The 23578-nt window shown below is 37.2% G+C and overlaps 1 protein-coding gene across 1 annotated transcript in view; it reads right to left on the reverse strand.

Moving 5' to 3' along the window:
* Positions 1-23578, reverse strand: part of EYS (eyes shut homolog) — a 944771-nt gene that overhangs the window by 249975 nt on the left and 671218 nt on the right. The window contains 1 exon segment of the mRNA XM_072855247.1: positions 7387-7499. Coding sequence (XP_072711348.1) covers positions 7387-7499 — 113 coding nt within the window.

Consider the following 23578-nt stretch of genomic DNA (forward strand, 5'->3'; position numbering starts at 1 on the left):
AAAATAGCATTTCTCCAGCACTGGAACCTTTTCTTTTGCACATGAAACAAATATGTTATAAAATAATGAAGTACACATGAACAGTAGTAGAAAGTCAATTTCATTAAAAAACCTATGAGTCTTATTCACAACAAAATTTCCTTTCTGTGCAACTGTGTCAGAGTGTTTTCCAAAATTTTTAATTGAGATATTATTTATTTGCAGTAACACACTGCCTTAGACTTATGCATTGGCATGCACACATTGACATATACTTGCAAATGGCTCCTTGATAAAAACAGAAGAAAAAAATGCATGGTATCCTTTAAGTCTTGTCTTATTAGTTTCCATGCAGGTACCTGGCAATTCCAGCAGAAATGAAGATCTCATTACAATCGTTACTGACACACTAACAGACAGTGACTGCTGCAGAATTCTGTTGACAGACTTAAGAAACAATCCTCTGTTGGTATAATGCACATGCTTAAAGTTACAGAAGGGTAAGTAAGGTCAAGATAAACATCACCAGAAATTATTATGAATCTTTTAGAAATAGAGAGTTGCCCGAAGAAAGATTGGTGTTAGTTTTGTGGTATGCTGATGAGAGGCAACCTTTTCCAGAAATAGGGAGAGAAATGTAATATTTACAAACACACATTATCTCACCTGCATATATTTGACACACAGATTTGTCTAATATCCATCACAAACAATTTCCACAGAATACTTCAAAAGATTGAGCTAAAGGCTTACACAACAATTTACAGTGATTTTGAGGATTTATAACAGTAGGATAGATTAGATCTGTCACTTCTTTCTTTTTTTTTTTCTTTTTCAACATTGAAGTCTGTATCACTGAAAAGTCATAAGCTGAACAGGAACACCGAAAGAGGAAGAAAAGGTAACAGAAAAATACCCAGAATTCAGGCACACACACAGAACAGAAAGGAAATTGCACAGGATAGCAAAACTCACAAAGGAAAAGAAAACATTGCAAACAAATGTTGTAAAAGATGAGGGAAATCAAGAATAGCAAATCAAGCAAAGAGGATTAAAGTATATAAAAGCAACTCAGGCACTGGAAAAGGAGGAAGGGGCCATTATAAACACACAGAAAAGGTTATCAACCAGCAAAAGCAATAGATGAGAGAGAAAAAAGTAACAAAATAAATGCATAAAGAAGAACAAATTCTTGTTATCACTCTCTATGTTAAAATTACACAGAATTGTTATTAACATAATTTCAAGCATCATATATGTGGTGAATACAAATGAATGAGATTTCTGAAGCTTTATCTTCAGTTCTGTACTTCAGAAACATTTAGTCCAATCTCTATGTTAATCACAGAAAACCTGTTAAATAAATAAAACTAAGTAGCGTCAGTATTGTTCATTTAATCATTTTCTTCTACAGTATTGAGGAGCACCATATATTCTTTTTTTTTTGCTGTTTCAGAATTAAGCACATAACTCCAAACTGTTAATGAAAAAATATGAACATAACTACCTATGCTGAGATGTAAGAATATAACTTAAAGTCTGAATAATCTCTCTTTTACATATAACAGAAGCTCAATGCTTCTCATAGGATCTTGCATTTATTCATAAACTAAGATGTAAGTAAACAGAAGAGCTTAAGTTTGGAACTATGTGATTTCCCCTTCAGGTGTAAGCCAGCTTGTACATTTGATTGAATTTAAGTTTTTCAGCTCAAGTGGATTCATATGAAGAAACTCTTTAACCTTACCTGAGTCTTGTATGGACTCTTACGATGAACTCTAACATACTGTATACACCACCATAAGCTCTCATCCTTTACCAGGTGTGGAATGGTAAGTGTTTGACTTTCACAATGAGCTGAAAAATAACTTTCAACAGGCCCAACTTTCCACTTTCCAAAGTATGCAGTTCATTCCAAAGACACAAATCAACCCCCTCAGATGTCTGGTGTCAGATGCTCCAAATTGTGATGCTTTATAATATTCTCAAAAAGCAGGAAGTTCCACAGAGGAAGAGACACGCTGAGAAATTGCACAGGAGACTGAACTTCACAAAGCTCTTAGGGGTCTGTTGGGATCTTTTTAAAAGTATCACAGAAAACTACAGAATGGAAAGGGGAGTACTCACACATAAGGAAGGGGATTTACAGCTTGTAGGAAAGTGGATAAGTGGGGGGAAAGTGGAACTGAGGGCTTACTGAAAACATGTAGAGATCTCCAAGATGTATTGCATAGCTCCTGAGAAAATTGCCATGCATTAGGAAACCCATCAGTCCTCTTGATGGAATGGAACTTGGGTAATGCACATTCAAGAGCCTCTTTCCTAAATGCAAATAGCAATCAGAGTCTTTGCTGAAATGAAGCTCAGTTTCAGCCTGGAAAAAACATCTTAAGATAAATTAACAGCAAAATAAAATCTTTAAAAAAATCAACCGAAAATCTGTCCAATGGGCAGTAATGAAGAACTCAGCTTATTAGCTCCTGTCTGTGAGTGCAAATCAGCCTTGTACATTTGCATTCATCAGGAAGACTCCTCTTAGAAAAACAGCAAACAGTATTTTTCTGTTTCCCAGTAAGGAATTTTTTTAAAACAGAACAAATCACGGCTTGGATAGATATATGTGCATGCATATGCATATACGTATGCATATGTATATGTATATATTTTATATACGTGCATGTGTTTGGAACCTTTGAATCTACTACATGCAGTAAACTCTTACAGGAATATAAAGCAGTCCTAGCTCCCAGACACTAAAACAGAAGTGAGCTGCAGTAAACACTGGCTTTTAATACTGGGACTCAAAGCTTCATTTATATCTGTCTTCTGTACTCTACCTGAAAGTGATAGTAATTTTTCCTGCAAATCTATTCCAGTAACATTTTCTGAAACACTTACAGAAGCTTTATATTGCATTAACACATTGCAAGTATCTTACTTGCTTCAGAAGAAGGAAAAAATAAAAAAGATTTCATTTCTTACAGATCTCATCAGAGATCCGTTATTTCCAATTGTCTCTTCTACTACTGTTGGCCATTATATAATCTCTTTCAAAATTGCCTATATATTCATAGTTCTGAGACAGGAATAGTTTAAACAATCTTAACATAAACTTTGACAAGATTTAGACAAGTATATAGCCTAGCATAATTCTAGAAAACTACCTATTGGAGGCTGACCTTTACTAATTGATACGATTCTATTATAACCTTTCCTGAAAGCAAAAGCTGCATAGCTCAGAGGACTTTTATGGCTGCAAATCTGCTCTCAGAGAGTCAAGCTTAAATTAATTCTCCTGCCCATACCATTATTCTGCCATTTTCTATTCCACTTTGGTTACATCTTACGGCAGGAAGCTCTGATGAGCCCTCAGTGCAATACATCCCTCTCAGCTGTTCTCTCCTCCCCATGGTATCATGTGTTGTAGTGTATCTATGAACTCTAGGCTTAAACAGTGATGCATGTGATTAGCAGAAGGTCTGGGCCATGACCTCCATTACAGATTAACTGAGTTAAAGCCTCACGCTTGAAACCTCAGTGCTTCTGAGCATGCACAGAAATCCTGCATCTTTCAGAATGATCAGGGTTATTGCAAGTTTTAAGGGTTTTGATCTTATCCAACTGCCCAGTGCTGCCTTTACCAATCATCCTCTTGAATTTAAGCAGAATTTAGTACCTGCTTCCAAAATTACATGAAAGGCAATTTCCATGTTGCCCCCGCCTCCCATTTAGTTCTGCCAACTTAAAATAATTCTCCCTCCTTTGCATTGTATGACATTTGCATTATGAAATATGAATGCTAAAGAAACAAATAGCATTCTTGCCCTATATATTTAGAGCATTTTAGACAGCAGATAGTCAGATATGTATGCCAGTGAAATTGATCTTATGGCTTCATTTTTTATATTTCTTAATTCTCAAAAATTTTTAAACAATAACCTAAATTGCATTGATCTCTGAGATAAGCAACGTGGAGTATAATAATATCCTATGAAAGGTACTGACTTGTCCTGAAGTAGTGATGCCAATAGTTTTGAAAAGGTTAATGAACTGTACCTAAAATTTGTTTTTGAAAGCTCTCTATATTCCTTGCACATATTAGCTCATCCTTTTAGTATTGTAAAATTCAAACAGACCCAGTTAAAAAAATGGCAGAACACATTTGAGTAAATTTCACACCTATTAAAAATTCATAACTTTAAAATTTACTCACAAGCCCATACACTTTAAGAAGTTTCTGCATGTCTCCCTTTGGCTGACCTACATCACAATAAAGAAGTAATCCATGCTGCTGGGGCACCAAGAAGTAAAAACCCCAGCAGGGTAACTGAATGCCACTGGAGTATGGCTAAATATGCAAAAGCAGGGGCATTCAAAAGGATTAAAAATATAAAACCAGGTGATGATAGGTAGAAGGTCAACTAAAGAAAAATTACAACAGCCAGAACAGAAATACTTAGTGCCACTGGATGATAAATAAAGGGATGTTCTTACAGGAAGAAATTGCATTGCTTTGTCTGCCACATTGTAGAGTACTCTGTTACTGCCAGGCAGCTGCAACTGTAGCAATATTGCATCAAGCGAACCATATGAATTCTGTAAACACAATGTAAGTACACCAGGCTTTCTAGCATTCAGCAGCTACACATATTTGCAACATATATAATCCATTATTGCCCTATTCAAGGAACTTTCTTCAAGCACTTTCTCCTTTCTTCTCAAAACAAATGTCTCTTCCCAAGAAGCCTGTCTTGCAAAAACAGAACGGCAGCTGGGCTTCCTAGACACCTTCTGGGAATCAGAAATTATACGTAAGGATTGATGACTGTCAGGATGCATGTGAGTTATACCTAAAGTAAGTGAAGAGCAAAGGACGATGCAAGCTGCCATGTGTGGGCAGATAAGAAGTTCATGTGCCACAGGGCAGTGAATGAGTATGAACACTTGCCAGGCTTCCCTGCAGTCCACTCCTATGGGACAACCATGCCACCAAGGGAAATACAGACTAATTTCAATTCTGGTTCCCAGCTTTTCACAGACAGGAATAGCTGTGATTTGGACCAGGACAGAGCCAGCTCTGTTTGGACTGCATGTGCCTGGACACTGTTAGGCTCATCTGCAGCATTCTGGAACAAGCAAGGAGGGAAAAGGAACACATGTTGTCCAGGACAGAGGACTGAGGAGGCCCAACATCCTTCCAGCATCCTTTTATGTATAAGACGATTTCCACGGTTCGTCTATACAAACTATCATGTCATTTTACTCATCTAATCAGTTACATATACACACTAAGTATTTGCAAGAAACATCCCTAGACTGTAATCACTGAGTTCTGATTCAAATAAAGCAATCTTTAATATCTATATTATACCATATCAGCCATATTTCTATGCTAATTGACTAACTATGAAGGGAAGTATCAGAATCGATACAAAATGCAATAAATTGTGGCATATAATCCTATAAATTATAATATAATAGATAATGTAGCATTCTAAATTAAACAATTTTTAAAAGGAACAAACCCGAATTTACTTATGAGCCTCCTCCTTCCTGTGTATATCCCTCTATATGTTATATACACAGACTGGACAAAGCAGATCTCATTTGCCTTTTGGTTCTTGAAGGCTCTTGGTTCCGAAATGAATGGTTATATAAACTACTCAATAGAAAAATCTGAAAAAAGAATGGTGTCAAAAAGCCCAAGAATGTAGACACCTATCTCAGAGAAAGTATTATTTTGGAGAATGAAAGAAAGCACAAAAGATGATAACAGTCCTGATTTTAAAGTTATGCCTCTCTTACCTAGTATAAAAAACAGCGCTACATCTTGCCCCCTTTTGGGGCACCAAAGCTGTAATGCCCGTGCAAAATGGAGAACAATTTCCTAATCTAGTAACCAGAGGAGACACCTGAGATGGTTTATGATTTTTTTCCAATTATTATTTAATTTTTAATATATAAATGTCCTTGAGGTCAATTTTTTTTTTCCTAAGTTAATACCTGAATTAAAGGCATGAAGTAGCTTCCTCCCTCGCTTTCATCTCCATGAATTTCTGTTCTTCACAGAGGCATAGTTCCACAGACAAAGAGTATGTGCCCCCATTTTGGAGGAGACCACAGTTCTAGCTAGGAAAAAACTCTGTGCAGAAAGGCAAGAGTGGAGCCATCACTTCTTTCTTAGCTGGGGTTTGTCACAACAGAGGCCAGAGTTCTGTATTTTGTGCAGGATTTACACCCACAACTGTTTGTTAAATGCACTTAGAGAACACCTTCCAAACAAAATGCCTTGGGGAACTCAAAGGGTACAAAGATTTATTTCTTTGTCAAGTTTGGACAAGGAGATGACACTGAGCTGCTCTTCTAAATAAAAATGGTGGCAGGTCTGTACAGGTGTAACAAGCTGAACTTTATGTTCAGAATAAGTTTTACTGGCAAAAGCTTAGATGCCTAGGACTTGAGGCAGGTAGTTGATTAAATGATGAGTTTGATGTTTACACTGCTTTCATTACTTTGAGTGTGATGTGTGTAAGTTCATTAAGGGGCTAGGGGTAGAAGCGAGTGCAGAGTCCAGATCTCATGGATCTTTAATTAATTATCTAGTCAGTTACCACTAGCTTTCTAACATACTGTTTAAACGAGCACACAAACATCAATTAAACTATTCGTAAATTTTAGGGGAAAATATTAAAGCCATATGTAAAAAGGCTTATGCAAAATTCTCCAGGGATATAGGACATATATCCTATGACTAAAATCACACTCTGTTCTGGAAGACTTCATGATCTACAAATGCAATTCACCTCTACTTTCTTTTGTTTTCCACTTTTCCACGTTCAAACATTTTATATGCCAGAATAGAATCCTAATCTACACCATTGTTTCTGTATAGCCTTTTATTTCAGTCAATGCATGACCAATAGCAATGTGAATATGCAAAAATGAAACCAAGGGGTTTTTTTTTAGGTATTCAGAAACAATGCTTTCCAGCATTTTTCACAATCATCTCACATATAGTAAGTGTAGCAGCAAGTCATCAGTATTTGTTACAAGATTAATGGAAATCCTAAAACCATGAGCAGAAACACAACCAGCACATCACTCTGCTCCCCACTCCTGTATTTTGTTGCAGATTATCTTGCTTAGTACGCTGTGTTTCAGCATTCATTGGGTGAAAACTCACTCTATATAAGCTGTCAAGCTTAATTGAACTACTCTGCAAAAAGCATCTTACATAAAGAAAAGGCTTCAGAAGCATAAAAGAAAGCACAATGTCCATCTATATAATCAATTTTTTTTCTGTAACCATTGTTGAAATTATCTAAAAAGGTCACCCTATTTAAGGAAGAAAGCAAAATCAACACAAACAGTTTCTTCTGATTTGAAAAGGCACAGAGGGTAGTTTACCTGCAATTGTCAACATTATTTCTTCCCACAGCATTAGAGAAGTTGAAAGGTCCCACATTATTGATTTTTATGACTTGTATACAGCCAGTGAAATTGTAGACAGGTCCAGGTATCTACAAAGGAGAAAATGCAGACAGTTCTTTTTCTTATTATTGTCATTGTGATCAGTTTTAAAAATAATTAAGTTTCTGCAAAAGATTTGTAACATAATTTAACCCTACTCCTGAAGAACCCTCCTGGTCTCCTTTTTTTCTCTAATGTGAATATTGAATATTTGAATGTGAAAAGAAATTACAGCAAGATAAGCAGTAGAGACTTAAAAATAAACTCACAGAGTTTTGGACATACAGACAGCACCACAGGTATAGTGAGACACCAGCAAAAAGTGGACTTCTCTAATCAGGTATTTATGTTTTATAAATGAACACAGGTCATGGGGAATGGCAAACAAGGAAGCTTTGAAAAGTCTACCTTTAAGTTTACTACTTCGCTGCTCAAAAGATATCTAGTACCATTAATCATGTTTCAAAGATGCCTAAGGACCTACTAAAAATGGAAATCACTGTAGGGGCACTGAAAAAACACAGAACAATAAATTGTTATGCATATCACGCCATCCAAACAAATAACACTGACACAATATGTTGAGAGGTGTTATAATATATAAACAAACCACCCAAAAGGTTACAATTGAGTCTTTATGAACTGGACCACTGGACAGGGACAGGTTCCTGGTCACACCAGATCACGTGTACCTGTCCTTGGGGCCACATGACAGGTAAGACTCCGTAGTTTATATAATAAATTTCAGGTTAAAATAGGAAAAAATTACTGCTAGGACTGTCCATGAAGATCAAAGTCATTGACACATTTGAATGGGGCCTTGGGAGACTACTCAGGAAGAAAACACAGTAACGGTGGAAGAGGGTATGACCTGAGACACCAAAAGGCTGCTGGTCATAAGCCCATAGGAAGAGAAGCAATTCTTGGCTTGGTCTTTAGCATTGCAGAGGACCCGTTCCTAACACTGACCATGAAGTCAGGTTTAGATACCTGCAGGTTTAAATACCTGCAGAAACAACAACCACAAAAAGTCATTGAGGTCATCATTTAATACAGGAGCCCTACATAAAAGTGAAGGGACTTTTTAAAAGGGAATTCAAAGGAATAGCCCAAAGGGTAAAGCACATGCAGATGAATACTTAAAACAAGCTATCAGAGGTTCACATAAAATGTAAATAAACTACTAGAAAAAAAAGACTTTAGAGACCCTCAAAAACTGGAATGTTTAAATAGCAAGGTACAAAATGTTTATAATGGCTAAAAGACATCCTTTAAAAGCTGAAGTCATGTCCAAATGAAGGAAAATAGGAAGTTATATAAATGTTGGCAGTAAAAATGCAATAAAGCAGGCCAGGTAAAGAAAAATAAAAAGATCTTGAGGAACAATTTGCTAAAAGCATAATGGCAAGCAGTAAATGCTTTTTAAAATCCAACAGGAGCAGTAAGCCTGCCAGAAAGACTGTAGGGCCAATAGACCATCAAAGTATAAAAGGAATGTTCAAAGAGATAAGGCTCTAGCAGGAAATGTAAATGAACTCTCCAAATCAAAATTTAATGTAGAGGAGCTCTAGGAGGTTCCCATGCCAGGACCCCTTTTTAGTAGGGATACATGAGAGATCTCAAATTGAATTATTACTGGAAAATGTTTTAAAGTAAATTAACAAAGTGAACAGTAGCAAAAAACAAAAAAAGACCAAATAGCGTTTGCCCAGAAGTCCTAAAGGAAATTATTGTGGTCATCACTTAAAATAGCATCCAAACTATGGGAATGGTAGATGTGGATTTTGGGTTTTTTTTGTTTGTTTGTTTGTTTTGGGTTGGATTGGTTTGGGATTGTTTTGCTTTTTATGATTCAGGAAAGGGGGACAAGACTAGGGAATGCAAGGCCACACCTCAAACTATAGATCAGTAAGTCCCAGTTCCATTCCAGACAAACCATTAAGACCTACATTAAAGAAGAGAATTAGCAGATACATAGATGAACATAATGTACTGGGGAATAGTTGAGATGGTTTCTGAAAAGGGAAATCGTAACTCACAGGAGGAACACTGAATATGTGAAAAAGGATGCCTTGGCACATAGCCTTTGATTTCCGGAAGGCTTTTAACAAGTTTCTGTGCTAAAAGATTCTGAAGTAACTCAGTCACCCTGGAATAACAAGGAAGGCCTTCAATAAATGAAGAGAGTGGTTAAAATAGAAGCAGAAAAATTTGGAATAAGTAGTGAGCTTTCTCAACATGGAGAGCCCCTAGAAATTCCCTCAGCAACTGGTATTAGGGTCTCTGCTCTTCAGCATATTCAAAAGTGGCTCAATGTTTCCTCTGTTACTCAGGATAGCAAACACAAAATTCTGAGAAGAGGGTTTCACAATATGCAAAAACTATAAGGTATGTAAGGATGATGATACCTATGAGAGTTTCTGAACAGGGAGCGACTATATTGTCTAGGATTCTTTATTCAGGAAAACCCACCATCAAGGAGAGTTAGAACAGAGTAGTGCGCAGACGAATAAAGAATTTTCCCAGTTTCTCACAATATAGGATCAAAAGGACATGAAATTACATAAATCAGTGCGAAGATGAAAGCAAGCTAAAAGGCATACTTTTCGTACCACTCGAAATTGAGATGTGGACCTCTGCCACAGGATGTTGTGGATGGTATAAGTCTAAACGGGGTCAAAAATTGGTCAAATTAATGGGAAGAGATTTTTCCAAAATAGTCTTCCTTATCTTTTTCCTTATCATTAAAGGTCATAAAAAGAATGATGGCCTCTAGCCTGTGTTTTTGCCTTCTTCCTCACCAGCCAGTAAACCATGCTTCATATTGTGATGGCTTCTTGCTCTGTCAAGAGCCTTGAGGTAAAACCACCTGCCCTTTTCTTTAAAGGAAAAAGAGATTTTGAAAGACTGAAAGACTTTAAAACTAGGTTTTGCTAGAACACAAAATACTAAATTAGAACATGGCAACCATTTAATAGATTTCTGATGTGCTGGGTGAGATAGATAAATCTCCCACCTCCCGCCTCTGTCTTTGCAGGGAAGGTCCTTTCCTCTAGTCTTGCTTTTTAAAAACTTCAGTGACTTTGGTGTCAAAAACATTCAGTGTTCCAGATGCACACAGCTGCTTCTGGGTCCCAAGGAAAATTTCCTTTTTGCCATCACTTCTACGAGATGGCTGGAGTCACCGCCAAGCTTTAAGTAAGCAGCTTGTTCCTCTCAGGACTGCCCCAGTCTCCTTTCCTCCCACAGGCTTTCTGTCTGGGGCTGCCAAAGCTGCTCCCTGCTCTCTCAGGAAAGGAGACATCTCTCACTCCCAGCAAAGAGATATACTGCACAAGTACGACACGGCTGAAGCAAGGCGAATTGCTTTCCTCTGCATCTCTCCAACTGCTCTGAAACATAACATACTGTGCCATGCTGCACAAAATAAACAAAATGAACTGGCCTTCCAACCCATGGGAGGGCTTAAAGAAGTTCATTAACAGTTCACTGTTTATTTCTTTAGCAGCAAAGGCTTAAGACAGTTAAGACTTTAAAACAGATATATTACTACAATAAGACAATGTGGAAAGTTATGTAACTGTTTAAGGTGGCATTTGAAGTCAGTAAAGTTCAGGTGCTGGAACAGGGAAGGTCGGCTCTCTGCATAGCAAACACGTTTTAGAGGATTGCACTGAGGCTTCCTGGAGCTTAGAAAGAAACAAAACCCTCATTCAAGGACTGGATGTGAACAATCCCCTTCTCAAAGTTACACTTTGGATATTAAAAGAACTGTATCATTTGATATACCACGATGGCTGACATAGACTATTGATATGGATAACAGACAACAGAAGACTGTCTCTCTTCCGTATCATTCCTTTACCAGTCACTTTGGCAAGGAGATAAGCATGATGGACTGCCAAGTGTTTTAGTCAGCAGTCTGCTTTTGCTGCCATTATCATGACAAATTATACCAGGTAATCTTTGAAAATTTTTCACATTTTACTTTTTATAAGACATGCTTGTTATTCTTTTTTTCCTACCTTTTATAAATAGTAAATAAAACAATTTTCAAATTAACAGGATACAGTACCTGTTGCAAATCTAATATGAACATGGACAGAAACAGTTACACAATTCTGAGTTGGAAATGACATGGGACCCATAACATTGCCTAAAAAAATGAAAAACTGAACAGTGTTTTAATATCGGCTGCATAAATCAACTTGTTAGAGCTCCGCTTCTTCTTCTCTCCCTTACCCTCTTCTCTCCTCACCCTAAAGCTTAATTATGATTGTTCCAGTCACACCATGTATGTTTTTCAACAAAAGCCCTCATTCTTGGGATCATAAAAACAAACAAACAAACAAAATAGAAAACAAAAGGAACCAATAAAAGCAAAGGTCAGGTACAATATAGTTTTAACATTTACGACAGCTACCCTGCCTAGTTAAGTTCACTCAAGACTCTGAATGTCAGGTTGGTATAGGGAAAATTCACTATGGCAACCTATGATCCATTTTGCACACTGAAGACCAAATTAATCGCTTGGTTTGGGAATAAACATTTAGCTGTGTATTCCTCCAAGCACTGTTATCGGTGAATATTTTAACAACATGGTTTCCTTCCCCCCAAAACAAACATTATAATTGGGCTCCTAATAATTTATCCTACAGTAATATGTGTATATTTTGAACGTAATGCATTCCTCTAAAGTAATATTAAAATACTTAACTTCTTTGTTTTGTAATCATAACTACATCATAAACACTTTGGTCAAATAATTACTAGCTTTTGGAGTGCTATGCTATCTGTACAAAAAAATAATGTCTTCTTAGACATATTTAGGAATAAAGGCTATTGATACAAATAATCAAAAGTAAGCAGCTTTTATTCTGCTATTTTTGAGAATAGGTACTCATTTGTGATTAGCAGAGTATTAAAATGTAGACTTCACATGTAGTTGGGTTTCCTTCCATTTACAAAAATACATTAATATGCCGACAAACTGTAATACTTAAATTGCCTGAAAATGTCAGGGTCATAGCAACACCAGAAATTTAATTTAATACAATTCACTATTCAGAAACTATGCAGATATGTTTGACATATAGTAACCATGCTCTTTAAATGCCCTTTATACTTGACAAAAATGAGTACAGATACTTACCTGGTAGGAAAAGTTCACACATATATGCCAAACCATTTATTAACATCCTTTACTGACTAGCTCAAATTAGAGCTGCTGTTAGGTAGAATTAAGCTAGAATTGAGTTCCTAGTGAAATGAGCTTGCATGCTGTCATTTCAGTACAGATTCATATATAATACAAAAAGGTTTTGGCTTATGATCAGATAAATTTATTTTAAAAAAATTATAATTAACTGAAAAGAAAACAAAGCATAACACAATCTTTCCTCATTTGTCTCCACTCAAGATAAATTTTATATATCTTAAAAATTCTCACTATAGGTATTACAGTGTACCAGCATACACTATTCAGTAATCTTTCACATCTTTGTGATTCCTGTGAAATATGCCTGATTTTGGAGTCTGATTTGTAGAACTCTCTGCAAAAGACTGAAACTTTTCAAATTGCAATATTTTAAACATAAACAAAATGGCCGAGGTACACATTTTAAAATACTGTAATAACATTTTTATTTAAGTTTACTAACAACATGAGGAACAGTTTAGAAATTAATGCATAACTGCAAGATAAAAATCAACCTTGAGATAACAGTTTCTCTACTTCAGTTCTGGTTCTTGCTAGTGATTAGAATCATATGAAATGGTCATAATGAATTCTGAAATTAAGCAGGTTCTACTCTCAACTCTGTATTCTCTTCAGATTGGCCAAACAGCAACAAATTAGACTAATCATCTCAGTTTTAACCTGCTCGAAACCTACTGCAACTGAACTTCAACTTCAATATCAGACAACATCAGAAAAACAAAAATCTCCTTTTTGAGAAAGCCTAAATTCCTTGGGGGTATGGTGGTGGTTGTCCACGCCGTCCCCCCGCCCCCGAAGAGGAATTTATTCTTTAAGAAATGTCATTTTACAACCCATACTCCTGGGTTAGATATTGATTTAAATACAGCACAAAATAAAACCATACAGACTACCAAATCAGAACCAAGGCAAACAGAACATGCTTAATCCATCAGGACCTTATTCAGCCTTTGTATGCCATTTAGTGAGCAGTAAAGCTTGCCTGCATTCAAGGCAACATGCTATACGTAGGATATATATTTTTTCCAGTCTCTTCAAGCCACCAAATTTTCAAGGATTTGTTAAAAAGACGCATTAGTCACTCAGACATCACCTTCACCAAAAAATGTTAACACTTTTGTTCTTGCTCATTTAAACTTTTTAAACACCAATTAATAAAAATTAAACCTTGTGCATTTTAACTCCAGTAGTTCAAGCAAAATGGACAATGTTACTCTGGTTAATTTGTATAGCCACTAACTAGAGAGAAATGCGCCTTCCTTTGAGAAGCGTTGCTGAAGTAGACAGTGGTGGTGGTAAAGTTGATGTATCTATGCTGTTTGTTACTGCACTTTCTAATATTTACTTTTTAAAATACTTTTCCTACTCAGTTCCAATTTTAATCCACATGCATTTTTATTGTTATATAATGTAGTATAAACCAATTTTTATTAGAGTTTAATGACCTTTCCAAATGTGTAGGAAAATGAAAAGTGGTATTGGTTCTGAAAACAAAAATAATAAAAGAAAAAACTTAAAATATGGGAGAAGGAATATTGTTTCAGCTTCTGTACTAGTACTAGTACAGAAATGGGAAGGAAAAATGGGAAGGTATACTGGTAAAATTGCCTACATGCTACCATATACAAAATAAAGTGGATGAAACACAAAGGAACTGAAATCTCTCCTACATCCTGATCAGTACTGGCCATGAATGAAACACTGTATAAACCTATGCATAATATCAAAGTTCCATTTAATTGATATGTTAATATAATAGATGATTTTACACTGAAATTGTGATTCTGAGCCAAACATCCAAAAAGTCATTTTAATTCAGATATACTAACACAACTAAAAAGGGGCTAAGAAGTAAGTTAAATCAAGATTATTTTTTTCATGTAGCTGCTTCTGCTGAAATTTTTAATTGTATTGCTACTATTCTGAATCTGCGTTTATCATATCTGCCATGGATATTGAACCCTATCACAACACTTTCATGAAACAAGAATGGTAAAGCATAATAAAATAGACAGAAGAGGGGAAAAAAAACCTGTCTAGGGTGGTACAGGTTTACATTTCTGCTCCTCATTTCTCATTTGTTCTAGCAACTCAAATCAGGGGTTGCAAAACTTGCTACCCTGGTAGTTCTCCCACTATGGGAAATTAACAAGTCAGGAGTTCTTCCGCTCTCCTGTGCTGTAGGGCAAGGAACTGAGACTGTGCCCCCACATTGGATCTGTGAGTGGACCAATATTGGCAAAGCACCTTCTGGATTGCTGTGCTTTACAGCGGGAACCAGACTGGTCATCTGCCTGGTCCCAGACTCTGGTGGAGCCAGCTCACCAGGTAACAGAAATTCACACTCCTCTTGCATCATTTCCTCATCTAAATTGACTGGCAGTGTAAAGATTGAGCTAAGTGTTTCACTGTCAATTTCCCATGATTCTGCCAGTTTGTTCTGGCTGAGAATGCTTCATTAAGCCACAAAGGATTAATTAAAATCAGTAAGTCTGAAAGATTCAAGGGTATTGATAAATTCCCATTCCATTTTTATGAAAGTTTGTCCTTGGCCAAGATCCTTATCTTTTAAACTTGCTCTTGCCTTGCAGTAAAGCAAGTGCAATGTTGCAGTTCAGAATTGATATGAAGACTCTGAAGTAAAGAAGGACCTCCCTAAGTTTTATGGCTAGCAATGTCTGGCCTTTCTGCAAACAATTTCAGTGTTTATGCTTCTAAGCATAATGCATGATTTACTTACCGTGTTTGCTATTGCAATTCTTAGTAAGTTCAACTACTGTAATTTATCTTTTTTAATTCTCTCTTGTTAATGTGGTTCAATACCTTGCCCACGAACAAGCTGGAAAATATATTGGCTTGAGATGACTAGAACATGCAGAATGAAATTTGAAAAACAGACTTATATTTCTTATCTAGTACAGACTCTACCAACTAACTGTGGAAATCCACTCATCTCCCTGCACTTCCCCTTTTCAGAGTGATGCTGAAGTTAAACATACTGAACACTGCGCTACACCGATATAATAGAGTATTACAGCACATTAGAGGAAAGGTGTTTGGAGTCCATCACCCTGAACTAGTTTTTAGTCCAAGCCAGTTAACTTCTGTAGTTCTGGTTCTTGTCCAATCAATAACCAATAGCTCAGACCTACAAACATTTGACCCAAGACATGTTTGTATTAAGTATATGTGTTTATGTACTGATGGATTTGATGATACCCATGGGTCGGTTTCAACTCAGGATATTCTATGATATCTAAAACAAGATTCAGTGTGAAACCCTTCTTACTGAATCTTAAATGTTGAGTTACAAAAAAGGGAGGGGTTGAAGCAAGGAGTTGTACATCTGCTGCCTGAACTAAAAGAGATAACACCTTATCTAAAACAGAGACATCGCATATCAAAGGAATTAATACTCATATGATGGTCAGACTATCCCCTGCGTAAGAAAGAAATACATAAATTTCAGGGAGAATGATTGTATTTATTTGGAACACCTGGAGGTCTTCAGAAGGAAAAAATGTCTATAAAAGCTAAAGCATTCCAACAAATACGCTTTCCTTTAGTTAATGTAACCTGAGGTATACGGTATTCAGAAGGGGTGCATTTTGTCAGAGTTCTAAGAAAGTCGAAGAACCTCAGCTGAAGAAAGGAGAGACGAAGAAATTTTTTTCATAGATTTTTATGATTTTGTGCTTTCTTTTATCATGCCTGTACATCTTTTATAAACATCTGCAACTGGATTGTCTGGTTTTGTATATTGTAAATACGTAATTTTATTTTTCTAGCTCAGCCTCTTTTAAGACAAGAGGGGTTTCAAGGTAACTAAATACTAGACACAGTATTCCTCACACACGATGTAAGGAATATATCAGATAGCACACTATGCCTTTCAACAAATGCCTTCACTTCCCAAAAATGCTTCAGAGAATCCTAAGTCTAACAGTGTGGCATATATAAGCTATCAGGACCAGGTGAGAACTGCTATTATAGTGGTTTGCAGTGTTAGGAACATGGTAACAAGGAGCGCTGCCTGACACATACCAAGGTGTTTAGGAGCACACATTCACTCCAAGGTCACTAAGATGTTAGTCACATGTATTTACATAATCAGAGGTGTGTCTACAGTAGACAGATCACATAAAAATTTTAACCATGATGTGTGAAGAAGGTAATGAATCCATGTACTTCCAAACTGCATTTAAGTCTTACTATAGTAAGACAACACGAATTTTTGTGTTCCAAAAACAATGAACTCTACCAGTGAGTAAAAATTTAAAACCTTTATCAATTTTTGATGAAACAACTGACAGGTTGCTACCCACTGTTGTCTGCACTGTCTTTCAGCTAGATTTACTGCCCCTGTGATAAATGTAACAGAACAGGAAAATAAATCTATAATTCAACATATTAGCATAGATTGAGATTAATGGCAGTTTAACTTGGAACAACTGAGAAGTGGACCCATGACCTGTTTTTTCATCTCTCCTGAGGAAACAAAAACCTTTAGCAAAGGAGTGAGGTAAGCAGTTGGATTCGGCTACCTAATTATTTGTTTTAGCTTTTTTTCCCAGTTTAAGAATCATAGTCCTGAGAGACTTGTGACAATATGTGTTTCCCCAGAGCTGTGAACTATCTCTGTACTGCCTACTCATTGCCAGAGGAAGATGTTGGTTTATGTGGAATATCTCCTCTTGTTCTAGCACTCAATTCTATCTCCCCCTCCTTGACTCGCATACTATTCATATACTTGTCAAAAGACACACCTAGTCCTGAGATTCTCATACATGCTCTCACTTTCATACTCTTAGAGTCCTTGTCTACAGCATTTACAAATTTTATTTGGAATTGATACTCCCTAGGAAAGCCAGAGTAGACAAAAACATCAGATTCACATGAGCCCACATTATGCACTAGATGATCTAGAGGAGAAATCAAACAATATTCTAAAAACTGCAAGTATGAAGTAAGTTCTTCATTTAAAAAAAATTGAAAACAAGTATTAAAACAATTAAACATGCATGGCAGATTCTAAACTGTTTCCTTACTTGCTCCCATCGCTCAGACCCTGGAACTGAGTACCCTCCTCTCCCTCCCTAGCATTGCTTTAAGCCTCAATGCTGACCTGTTCTATTCTTCCCAAGATGAAATCTTACCTCTTTTATTTTTACTCTCAACATACCTCAGGCTTTTATTCAGGGCAAACACCACAGGGTCAGCCACTTTCCCTTTCTTGAGATTCTAATGCATTTGTATTCTTTCTCTAGCACATTCCTTGTGGTTGAAAAAAACCTTTTCATCACAAAATTTTGAAGGCTATTAGACTTTAGAATTATATACAAAAAAAGGTGTTCATGCAATATACATCTTACCAAGCTAACAACATTTAGTTTTCTATTCAGTCTTCACAGAGATTACAAGTGTCATCAATAACAGTATAGAGATCTGGTATTCAGAGGGCTCTGAACCCTCCCTTCCACTATTCTGCAGCCATTGAGGCTTCTACTGTCACAACAAAGTACATATGACCATGAAAAATAATTTAGTTTTTTTCCCCCAACTTCCTCCTAGAAACAGAAATATTGGATGAGACTAAAGAACCATCTTCACCAGGCACTGAACCTGTATCCTATATCTCCAGTAGCAACCAATACAGGATGCTAGAAAAGAGAACAATAACAGATCACATAGGCTGTGGCATTTCACAAAATCACAGCATGTTTGAGGTTTGAAGGGACCTCTGGAGGTCATCTTGTCCAACCCCCCTGCTGAAGCAGTGTCACCTAGAGCCAGTTGCTCAGGACCATGTCCAGATGGCTTTTGAATATCTCCACAGATGGAGACTCCACAACCAATATGGGCAAGCTGTGCCAGTGCTCAGTCACCTTCACAGTGAAAAAGTGTTTCCTGATGTTCAGATGGCACCTCCTGTGTTTCAGTTTGTGGCCATTGCCTCTGGTCCTGTCACTGGACACCACTGAAAAGAGCCTGGCTCTGTCCTCTTTACACCCTCCCTTCAGAAATTTGTACACATTGATGAGATCCCCCCTGAGCCCTCTCTTCTCCAGGTCTCTCAGCCTGTCCTCACAGGAGGGATGCTCCAGTTCCTTAATCAACTTTGTGGCCCTTTGCTGGACTCTCTCCAGTATGGCCATGACTCTTATGCTGGGTAGCCTGGAACTGGACACAGTACTCCAGATGTGGCCTCACCAGGGCTGAGCATAGGGTAAGGATCACCTCCCTTGACATGCTGGCAGTACTCTTCCGAATGCAGCCCAGGATACCGTTAGCCTCCTTTGCTGCAAGGGCACATTGCTGGCTCATGTTCAACTTGGTGTCCACCAGGACCTCCAGCTCCTTCTCTGCAAGAACTCTACAAACTCTTTCCTGTAAAAACTCTACAAATCACAGGGTGCCTGATGATCTCAGGCATTTCTTCAGCAGGGAATTTTTTTGCCATGTTAGCAGAAGACTTTTCACATGATAATTCAGCTATTAGAATTTCAGAAGCCAAAAGGAATAAACTTTCATATATAAATACATACATACATACACATGCACATGTGCACACGCACACATACAGAGGTTTGCATTCACGCACTCATTTATGCCGCTAACCAGGAATCTATTTTAACTAAATATATCTGATTCATTCAAATTCCTCTCCTTCAACCCCAGTAAAGGGTCCAAAAGTATTCTGATGTATGCAAGAAATCTACTAGAGGATAGACAGAAGGTTTGCAGCATGGACCAACAGTTTTCACCATTTTCACAAACCGATTACAAGACAAAATCAATAGCCTTGTTTTTCAGGTATTGAGTACAGATGAGCTCACAAATGGCAAACAATATAGGATCATGTGAAAAGTCAAGATATTCCTACCATTTCAGGTTTACATTAACATTTCACCTTATAATTAACTTGTGTTAGTTTTTAAATACATTCTATACATGTATTTGTTTTTAACTTTTTCCTCTCTTTTTCCATACTATTCTGCCTGTGCTGTGAACAATAGTCTGTAAAACAGCATTCTGTAACCTGGAATGAGAATCTGTATAATGAGACAGTGACACAATCAAAGAATGTTTTGTCTGTTTACTATTATATACAGAGAAAGCAGCTCTCAGTAGTTGTATATATAATTTTCAGAATTCAGTAAACACCAGCACACTAAAGTAGGTAGAAGCTAGGTAAGTAAATAAGAAGGAGGTTTAAACCACAGAAGAGAGTGACAGGCACTGACACAATTACTTATCTTTATTCCTTTTTGCCTTCAAAAAGCATAGCATTAATACTAATAAAATAGGAAATTAATGATTTTATGCTAATGTTCCCCAAAGTTCCATTTTATTAATCTTTTCTTCCTTCTCTGTTCTTGCATTTCCAGATGTTGTTATTTAGATGAAAGAGCACAAAATAAGAGTTGCACTTCCAATGGCTTAACGTATAACAGCTGCCAGTTCCTTTGTTACTTTCTTGCTTTTATGATGCACACTGAAAATCACAAATTTACAAACAATGTGATCACTATGTTCCTCTCTTAATACTGACTCTTTATATTACAACAGCTTAGTTGGCTTCTACCTTTAGAGCAGAGTGCACTTCCTGCTGCCTTGGCAAATGTGTTATTTGACTATTTTTCAGGCTCAGCTATTCACTGCATGCCCAAAAGGTACATTCAGATATTTAGTTTAGAGTGAAGCCATTAAGCAAACAGCCCTGAAGGGCTTATTTGCCAGGGATCAGGAATGGCCTCCATTTACTATAGTTTTCTATAAAAACTGCCTCTGCTACATTGCATGCAGTTGGGAAAAGAAATGAAACAACACAGTGAAATGTCAAAGCTGCCAAGATACACAAAGTCAATTTATTGTTACTGCAATAATGGAAACTTGTACGTAGAAGATCAATGAGAATGGAAGATCCTGGGACTGAGAATGAATGTGGAGAGAGATCGCTAACATTATTAGAGAAGCAGGTTCTAGGGGAAATCACACAACTATGAGACTAACTTAGCACACATAACAAGAGACCAAATGCTTTTGATATTGATAGAGCCTCTAGTCTCTATTCCTCAGCAAAACATTTAGTGTTTTTTTTATTCATCAGATACACACTCAGCCTAAAAAAGATGATGTTGATACCTTATATTTTAGTTTGATAAATCTCAAGGACACTATAGAAACACTAGTAACCCAAATTAACTCTGGAAGGACCAAACAGGAATCACCATAATTTAAACAGAGCCTAGACAAACAAAACTACATCTTCAATTAAGATTTTCTCTTTTGGAAGGAAAAAGCACAAAATTAAAGGAATCAGTTAAAGAACCGAAAACATCAAAGATGGGAGGTGTGACATTTCCTTAATTAAAGTGGCAGAAATATCTGGCAATCACCAGCTGGAAGAGGGTACTGGGAATAATGAAGAACACACACAAAGAAGCAGCAAAGAATGATATGTGTTGGAAGTAGAAAGCATAAAGATGAAATAAAACTTGCCAAAACTCAGACTGAGTTGGACCTAACGCAAAATTTAAAAACATTGAGGAAAGAAGAGCGACTGACTACAAGTGAGGAGAGGGAACCAGATATAATTACTGCAGCTGTCACTAAAACCCTTTGTCTTACTAACACTGGAGAAGCACTTCTAGGGTTCTCTTAGACTGTCTTGTATCAGCGTGCTGCTGTAATAGGCTGCACATTATATTTGCATCTATTTTAAGTTAGTATTATGTTCCCTTAAGAATAACAGTTAGCCCCGTAGAAAGGGAAAATATAATTTATTTCCATAAGGAGCCACAGAGTGGGCTCTAGTTAAAAAAAAAAGTTCCAGAGAACAACCCAGCTGGCAGGCAATAGGCATATCAGGGAAGTAGCAGACTGCAGCTTAAGCAGAGAAACTGAAACTACTGTTAGGAGAACACAGCAGAGAACCCGGGCTCAGAGGTGATGGGAGAGGAAAATAGGATCAAAGAAGATGCAAATTCACTAAACTTCAGAAAGGCAGTGAGAGACTAAAAACCCACTTGCAAGATCATGGTGGGGGAGGATTGCATCTAGCCATTTTTCTCCTATTTTGTCTGATATCATGTTAAACTTTTATTATAAAGCGATTAAATGTTCTAGTTTTCATTCTACTAAAACCTGGAATGTCTCTTATTTTGAAGACTTTTGATCTTCTTTGGTTAAAGAAAACCATGCAGAATATCATGCCCAGGTAGCTTCCTGTAATTTGGGTCAGATCAGGAACCTATTAACTATGAGGGTATTTATACAGCCCTGTGTTAGGATTCCACAAGGAAACCCCATGTGTCAACATTCCCTTCACTGAAAGATTATGGAAAGTATATAACCTCGTATGACTATTTTCTTGCTGCAGTACCTTTCAGTATAGTTTTCTGCAATTTATAAACCAGATACTTCTACTACCAGCTACTTCAAGATAAGAGATCACTTCAAGATACTTCAAGATAAGATATCACATCAATTCCCAAAGAATTATTAATGTTCTTTTAATTTCAGAAATACTGATGTTTATTAAGTATTGCCAGGCTGAAACATATCATGTCTAGATAGTAAAGAGAACTTAGTGGCTGTCCTAGTATTTCTTTATAGAGACATTTTTAGTTCCTTGTGAAAGAAGGAGCCAGCTAGTCAAGCAGGTCTCTCACCTCTGGACACACCTTTAACACACTGAAAAGATTATTACATATAAATCTACAAATCAACAATCACACCTAACAGAAGTATAAGAGAGAATACTGTGGGTTCTTGTGTGAGCATGTGACAGAAGTTAGCCACAGAGGTCCCTCTGGGGTGACAGTGAGGTTGAGGGAATGGAGTGGGTTGACCCCAGCTGGCAGGTAAGCCTCCCTCCAGTCGCTCGTTCACTCCCCCCCAGCAGTATGGTGGAGAGAAGAAGGGCAAAAGCGAGCAAACTCGTGGGTTGACATAAAGTCAGTTTAACAAGTGAAGGAAAAATAAGCAGGAAAAAAACAAGTGATGCAAAAGCAATTACTCACCACCAGCAAACTGGTGCCCAGCCAGTCCCCGAGCAATGGCTACTTTGGAAAAACTTCCTCCCCAGTTTTATTGCCAAGCATGATGTTATATGGTATAGGATATCCCTTTGGTCAGTTGGGATCAGCTGTCCCAGCTGTGTCGCCTCCCAGCCTCTTGCCCACCCCCAGCCAATTTGCTGAGGGGTAAGACTGAGAAACAGAGAAGGCCTTGACACTGTGTAAGCACTGCTCAGCAACAGCCACAACATCCCTGTGTTGGCAACACTGCTTTGGTCACCAGTCTAAAACACAGCACTGTATAGGCTGCTATAAAGAAAATTAGCTCCGTTCCAACCAGACCCAGTACAGGGAATCAACACAAATCCAGAATTTCTCAGATGCGTGACAAGAGTAGTTGATGTAAGGCTTACTGTGAGTCCGTGTGTGGAAATACAAACAACTGCCACTAAAGATGTTAACAAAATGCAAAGCGATACAAACGTTACTTTAGTGATAATGGTGACAGAGGTGAGAAATAAACCTCCAAAAATTATGTTCCAGAATACTGTAAAAACACATCTATGAGAGCAAAGATTTTTTTACTATTATCAATTCAGGTGGCTCTATATGGTTATAGAATAATAAATAAACTACCTTAATATACTTTCTAACCACATGTGTGCTTTTGGTTACTAAGTTTGTATTTATCACAAATGGCAACAATTTGCTCCACTTGCCATCCAAAGCACACAAGTATAATCAGTAAAAGTAATTTTCAATGGGATTTTGTGGGATTTAGCAGCAAATTGTCTTCTTTTTTCCTGAAGAAAAACTCATGGATTTGCATTTTAATAGGATGGAGGTGTATGCCCAGAACTTCATGTTCGTGGCATAAACCTCTCTGCTG

Source organism: Ciconia boyciana, chromosome 3 (assembly GCF_034638445.1).
Source record: "Ciconia boyciana chromosome 3, ASM3463844v1, whole genome shotgun sequence".
NCBI classification, from domain to species: Eukaryota; Metazoa; Chordata; class Aves; order Ciconiiformes; family Ciconiidae; genus Ciconia; species Ciconia boyciana.